Source organism: Humulus lupulus, chromosome X (assembly GCF_963169125.1).
Source record: "Humulus lupulus chromosome X, drHumLupu1.1, whole genome shotgun sequence".
Classification (NCBI taxonomy): domain Eukaryota; kingdom Viridiplantae; phylum Streptophyta; class Magnoliopsida; order Rosales; family Cannabaceae; genus Humulus; species Humulus lupulus.
In genome coordinates, this window is record NC_084802.1 from 245,315,813 (window position 1) to 245,323,098 (window position 7,286).

General features: G+C 32.3%; 1 protein-coding gene and 1 long non-coding RNA gene across 2 annotated transcripts; one reads left to right on the plus strand and one right to left on the minus strand.

Moving 5' to 3' along the window:
• Positions 1 to 1,468: 1,468 nt before the first annotated feature.
• On the minus strand, positions 1,469 to 4,036 carry LOC133807405 (uncharacterized). The gene is made up of 6 exons (XM_062245724.1): positions 3,809 to 4,036; positions 3,169 to 3,296; positions 2,826 to 2,929; positions 2,650 to 2,737; positions 2,288 to 2,349; positions 1,469 to 1,970 (listed from the first exon to the last, which is right to left on the minus strand). Exons 1-6 carry the CDS (start codon positions 3,919 to 3,921, stop codon positions 1,818 to 1,820), a joined length of 648 nt encoding a protein of 215 aa, XP_062101708.1. The 5' UTR covers positions 3,922 to 4,036; the 3' UTR covers positions 1,469 to 1,817.
• Positions 4,037 to 4,165: 129 nt separating this feature from the next.
• On the plus strand, positions 4,166 to 5,539 carry LOC133807406 (uncharacterized). Its single transcript, XR_009879366.1, has 2 exons — positions 4,166 to 4,616; positions 5,304 to 5,539. It is a non-coding gene; the product is annotated as an uncharacterized LOC133807406 (long non-coding RNA).
• Positions 5,540 to 7,286: the final 1,747 nt, after the last annotated feature.

Here is a 7,286-nt window from a genome sequence, read left to right on the forward strand (position 1 = left end):
CTGTAATAATATATATAGAGTATTTTGTGACTATAATATATTTATATATATAACCAGCGATCCAATATTAAAAAAATTATCATTAGTATTTTTCCCTGATATCAAAATTTTGTATCTAAAATTCATCATCATTATTAATTTACACATAAATATAAATTAAAGTATATTTTTAAATGTTGACGCGGTTTTTTACCAACAGTGTATTGAAGAAATAATAAGGATGCTTAGTGCTTAAGAATAAACCGAAATATGAAATGAATTTACAAGAACACAAATCTTTTTACGTGGTCTAGTGATTAAAATTCACCTAGTCCACGAGTCTATATTTTTGTTGTTTCTCTCTCTATTTTGGCAGAGTTTCAGTATTACAGAATAATCGTCTATTTTCCTTACCCAATATTCTTAGTATTTATAGAGAAGTTCAATGGACAAGATAGAGTAACCGTGTGAATCATTCACGGATTTACATATTTTTTACATTTAATACAAACAATTCCCATTTATACTGGGATATGATTTGATAATAAAATAAATGGTCTCTTAACTCGGAGCAAACTACATGGCATCCTTCCTCCGGTGAGCACAACCCAACCACTACCTGCTCCTTGCCAAGGCCACAAATTACACACCCCTGCACCCACTCACAGGTGACGTAGAATCCCCAACAGCAGCTACCAAGAACCCCCACCCCCCAACACTCATCCTCCACACGCTAAAGAACCCCTACGACCCCCAACATCCATCCCCACCAACGCTGAAGAACCCCTAACCCCACCCCCAACACCCATCCTCCACTAAGCCGAAAAAGATGAAGCCCCACCACTTCCCGAAGGCGCTAGAGACCAACCCACACACCACAAATGAGGGAGACTCAATTTCTTTTTATAAGAAAATCATTTTTTTTCCCCACATTTTGCTTCTTACAAACATAAAAATAAATAAATAAATTTGTTTTTTGGCACATTATTCTTAGCCAAAATCCAAGCTCTAAAGATAGCCTTAGTCAACCTCTAAATTTTATTTTTTAATAAGAAAATCATTTTTCCCCACATTTTCCTTTTCTTACAAAACATAAGATATTTTTTTTTCGTTTTCCACACATTATTCTTAGCCAAAATCCAACTTCTAAAGATAGCCTTAGCCAATCCCTTTTATTAAACCCAACTTTCCTTTTTGACTTGTTAGTCAATACACCCTCTCAAAATAAAATATTATTCATATTCTTATTCTATTTCATTATAAATTCCATTACCAATGGAACCAAACATCACAAAAAGAATAGCAGCTATGTGACTCTGAATTCTATAGATTCCAAACACTGCCCCAAGTTGCAAAGAAGGGTTGAGACTTGAGAACCAGCTTGCTCGAAAGTAAAAGGTACTATAGATGTATGGCTCAACAAATGTGAACAATGCACACCAAGGAGGGCCTTTTCCTTTTGTCAAGGACAAGGGAGTTGACAGAAAAATAAAAATAATCAAGTCACAATCAAAAATTTCTTACTAGTAACTGTTGGTAAATTTGACCATTAAAGCACAAGTGATGATCTATATAACTAATCACTGGTCATCATTCATCAAGATCCAATTGCACAGATAAAATAAAAATCCCCAATTATCTGTCTCCAAAACACGAAACAGCTTTTCCCCTAAAGATTTTGATCCCCTAACTGTTTCAATTTGCATACCCTTTTCCTGCTTAACAGGTTAATGGGTACAACAGGTTGGGGAGGGGTTTAGCCATGAATCACAAACTTAAAAACAGACGCTCAATGTGGGAACCTCTAGGATATCTTAAGCAACACAGCTTCAGAATGCTCACATGAAGTCCTCTTCCAGTTCCTGCAAGGACTTGCTTGCAGATGCAATCTGTTTGTTAGATGTCATATTTTCAGAAACCATCAATCCCTTGTAACTCCTCATTTCTGCTTGTCTCTCCTTTTCAAGTCTATCCATCTCCTCCCGTCGCTTCTGCAAAATATTTTCATCACAAAATAAGTTCCTGGTAAGACATGTTAGCCATTACATACACAGCCACAAGATATAGCAATTAATAATGAACGACTTTCTATGTCAAACAAAAGTTGTTAGCTTAGGAGTGCCTAGGCTGATATCAACAAATTAGGATAATCAGAGTGCTTATCTAAAGAGCTATACAATGTACTCGAGATATAGAGTATCCACTCATATCATGTTTCATAGCAGGCAGCAGTACACAAGTCCCTAAAAATGCCAATGAGTCAAAAAATTCAGGGGGGAAGGCAACCAAATCGAACTATAAAACTTACTTTCTCCCTCAGATGCAGTTTCCTCTCTGCTCTTTCTGCAGCATTGACTGCTTCTCGCTCAGCTGTAGTTACAATACAAATAAGTGAGTGTACTTTGAAAAAAAAAAAGTTAGTCAAGGCAGTCAAGCACTGCCATTGCATAATTTTAGGGATTTAGGCAATCAACAATTAGTTTCATTATTATCCAAACATTGAAAAATAGTACAGCATATAGAAAATTGATATATTTCAAGCCGACCCAATAATTACAAATTCTTCTCCATATAACAACAAACTTCACTCCGAAACAGAAAAAAATAAAAAAAATAAAAAGAAGAAAGAAAGAGTAAAGACAATGATTCAGGTATAGATTTCAATTTTACCTTTCAGATCAGGTGTCCTTTCCACTTTAGTCCTGTTCAATCTATTAACTATCTCATTAATTCGCTTCTCCACACGCACACTTCGAACCTATATTTTGTTTAAAATATAAGACAAGTATATCACTTCACATTTGAGATCAAACCAAGATATGAACACCCTTGAACATGAAGCTCACCATCTTTGAATTGTAGAAACCAACTTGGCCAATATCCATGGAGGGTGTTTTTTTCAAATTGGACCATGGGGTGTAAACAACCTCAATATTATTCACTTTATTACCTGCAACGAAAATCCAAGTCAGTAGACAACAACCGCAATAACTCAAAAGTCAGAACATATGGATTTTTCTCTAAAGAAGACACTTTTCTTTCGTTATTATTTAATTAAAACATCATCTTGAATGTACTCCGAAACAATTAATTCTACTACAATTTTCTAAGAAAAAAAAAACTTTAAACTATGTGGAACAAATATTCATTAATCAAATCACGAGAAACAAAAAACAAGCTAAGATTTACCTTGTATCGAATTCGCTTTGACGAGCTGAGCACAATCCTCCAGTAAGCCTTCGCTTATATCATCAATGGTTTGCCCTTTATGCAGTCGAACATAAACATGGGCAGAAGACATTTTATCCACATGGAACCTGCAACAACAATAAAACACCCAGCCAAAACATGTTATATAAACCAAAAGAACCCATTTGATTTCTATTTCTTTTTCAGATTATCAATTTCAAACACCCAAATTCTGGAACTAAGGCTAAGCACATAATTCATTAGGAGATTTTGGCCTAAGCAAGTGTATATAAATTCAAACGAGTCTAATCCGGATATAAACATAAAATAAATTGAATACATCTCATAAAATACACGTGAACTCCCATTTTTAATCAACAAATAATATATTAATCAAAATTGAGCAGAAATTATTATTTTCTCCGGAATTACGAATTATGATCAAAATAAAAAGAATAAAGAAGGAAATATAACCATAGAGAAAAGTTAGGACTATAGGTAGCTTGATATATTAATCATTACCTTAAGCACCAACCTAATAGAACATGCAAACAAAAATCGGAAACCCATCAATAATTACATCGATTTATTGGCGAAATAAGAAAAGAAAAAACTGCGAAACAGAAGAAGGAAATTTTACCAAATGTCTTCGGGGAAACCGTACTTGATGAGCTCTTCGTTCTCGTACTTATCGAGACCCATGAAAATCGTATAGTCCCCGGCCTCTGGTCTGGCTTTGAAGTAGAACACCATCGCGTTTCTGAACCAGAGAGACGGAGAAAGGGAGGAGAGAGAGATCTTGGCTTTGACAATTCGAAGTGTAGAGAGAGAGAAGTCAGAGTTGAGAGAGAGAGAGAGAGAATTGAAATTTAAGAAAGAAATATTGTTCGTTCAATTCTGGGTGGGCGGAAGATCTATTTTGGGCCTACAATTTAAGATTTATACGTAGTTTGGGCCAAGTTTGGGCTACTTGTACCAATTTCAATTAGGAAACAGAGTACCCATTTATTTTTGTTCAACTTTTAATCAGTTTTTAAAACTCTTTTATTTACGCCCAATTCTTTAATTGCTCTTCCCATAATACCCATTTCCCCACTTAAATTTGTACCCATCATCTTCTCCAACACGACATATACTTCATCTTCTCCATCTATCAACATTCGCCCACATTTGAGCTTCTCTATCCCTTTGCCGTCATAAGTCTATCCTACCATCAAATGTATCACCACTGAACCAAAAGAAATCTTCATCTTCTTCACCATGTCCAACTGGGCTTAGAGTGTCTCACCCATCTACTGTCACAAACTCCTAATCTCCCATTAACGAGTATAGTATTCTGTTGCTGGAGTTGATCTACATTCCATCTCTTTGACATTGTCACTTGAGGAAACTGAGCTTGTAGTTGGCAGTGGTTGGTTGATTGCTTGGTTCGTGACTACAATTTCAGAGTAACTATACACATCTCTCTATATATTTCTTTAATATATAGGATTCGTTTAAATTATTTGTAGTGTATATATATATATTTATAGACCTTGTTTATGTTATCTTCAACAAGGAAAGATTCAATAATGGTCAACTGGTTTGCTTGAGTTGGATTTCATGCTCTTTATATGTTTGATGAAATGCCTCAACTACAGTTCACGTGTTTGATTCTTAAAACTATTTTGTGTGATACTATCTTTCTCCCTCTTGAACACTAGGAAGGTGGGTACAACAATAAAGGCTTCGCATAGTTATCTCAACTTTTATTGTTGCTAATCTTGCTATTGCTTATAGGATAAGGTACAGGTATTGTATGCAAGCAAAATATAACTAAACAAAGACATAAACTAAAATAAGTGCAAAGCATTGGAACATGAGCAAGACACAATGAAATGTCATTGATGTGCTGTTAGTTTTTCTCAAAGTTTGAATGTATTTTTTATACATGAATATTAGTTGTTGTTGGTTATATGCAGATAGTTATTGTTGGAGAAATAAATGGACAAATTCATTGGCATATATATACATATATATCAATTGAATATATTAAGCTATAAACCAAACTGGTTTGAATTATTTGTGAATCGAAAATGTAGTTTCGGTCATATGAAAACATTGTAATATAATTTATTTCTCATGTTTCATTGTAGGTTGCACGAGAATACTTTCTTTGATAAGAACTGTCCAAATTTATGAGACAAAAGAAAAAGAAGAAGGAAGGCTATGATCTTTGATGTTAATTTCTTCTCAGCATCTCCATCCTTTTTTAATTTTTACTTTAGTCACAAACTTTAACGTCCAAGGCACGTATATACATGCTTAATCCATGACAATGCTCAATCCTAGTACTATACAGTTATCGATAGTTATTTGACCTATTTTTCTATTTGTTCTTCTTGCTCTTGCTATGTTTGTGTGACAAAACCAGTGAGTTACATTATAGAGAGAGTTGACCAGAAACATAGCTATTCTTGCCATGAATTGCAAATGAATTTTACAATTTGTAAACTCATTTAAGGTCCTCTGAATCAAAGAAAAATTAGATAAAATGAACTCTTGAAAAATCTAGTAAAAAATTGCAGCAAAGTTGAGGAAGCATTAACCTACTGAAATCATACCAACCAAAACTAATGATAAAATTGTTTATCCTTAAAACTTGCATCAGTAAAGACTTTACAAAGTGAAAATTTATAATAATTTAGTCCACTCTAATGGACCATTTACTCCAAAGCCAATAAGCCTTAGCAAGATTTATTGGAGGAAGATATGCAGTAGGGAAGAATGATCATCACCACACAAATAGTAAAATAGAGGAATTCCACAGGCAAGCTTACATACAATCCAACAATAAGTTCAATGGTACTTCAGAGGTGAGAGTATTGGCAAGCTTGATTATTCATAGACTTTAGATGTCTCTTCAAACTATCTCAGAATTTAATCGATAGTGTTCTAAAAAAAATGAAACAAAAAATATTTATTAGTGTAGGTCTAACTACAACCGAACACGTCGATCGTGATTTAGATTTTAAGTATAGTGGTTTAACTATTAAGTTTTGTGGTTTAAATTTTAAAAAGTCTTGATTTAAATTTTAAGCCTTGTGGATTAAATTTTAAAAAGTCGTGGTTTAAATTTTAAAAAGTCGTGTTTTAAAATTTATAGAATTGTGGTTTAGATTTTAAGTCTTGACGTTTACATTTTAAAAGGACATTGTTTAGACTTTAAGCCTAGTAGTTTAAATTTTAAACATTGTGGTTTAGATTTTAAAAAAAATATGGTTTATATTTTATATGATCATAGTTTAGATTTTAAGCCTAGTGATTAAACTTTTAAGCCTTGTAGTTTAAATTTTAACAAGTCGTGGTTTAAATATTAAGTGTTGTTGTTTAAATTTTAGAGAGTCGTGATTTAAATTTTGAACTTTGTGGTTTATATTTTAAAGAAATGTAGTTTAAATTTTAATCATTATGGTTTAAATTTTAAAGAGTCATGGTTTAAATTTTAAGCATTGTGATTTAAATTTTAACGAGACGTGGTTTAAATTTTAAATAACCATGGATTAAATAGTCGTAGTTTTAATTTTAAGCCTTATGGTTTCAATTTTAAAGACTAGTAGTTTAAATTTTAAAGAGTCATGATTTAGATTTTAAAGGATCATGATTTATATTTTATATGATCATAGTTTAGATTTTAAGCCTTGTGGTTTAAATTTCAAAAAGTTGTGGTTAAAATTTTAAAGAGAGGTAGTTTAGATTTTAAACGATCATGGTTTATACTTTACATGATCGTAGTTCAAATTTTAAGCCTAGTAGTTTAACTTTTAAGCCTTATGGTTTAAATTTTAAAGAGTTTGGTTTAAATTTTAAGACTTATGGTTTAAATTTGAAAAAGTCGTGGTTTAAATTTTAACATTGTGGTTTAAATTTTAAAGAGTCATGATTTAAATTTTAAGCCTTTTGGTTTAAACTTTAAAGACTAGTGGTTTAAATTTTAAGCTTTGTGATTTAAATTTTAAAAAATCATGGTTTAAATTTTAAGTCTTATGGTTTAAATTTTAAAGAGTCTTAATTTAAAAACATTAAAGATTAGTGGTTTAACTTTTAAAGAGTCGTGATTTAGATTTTAAAGGATCAAT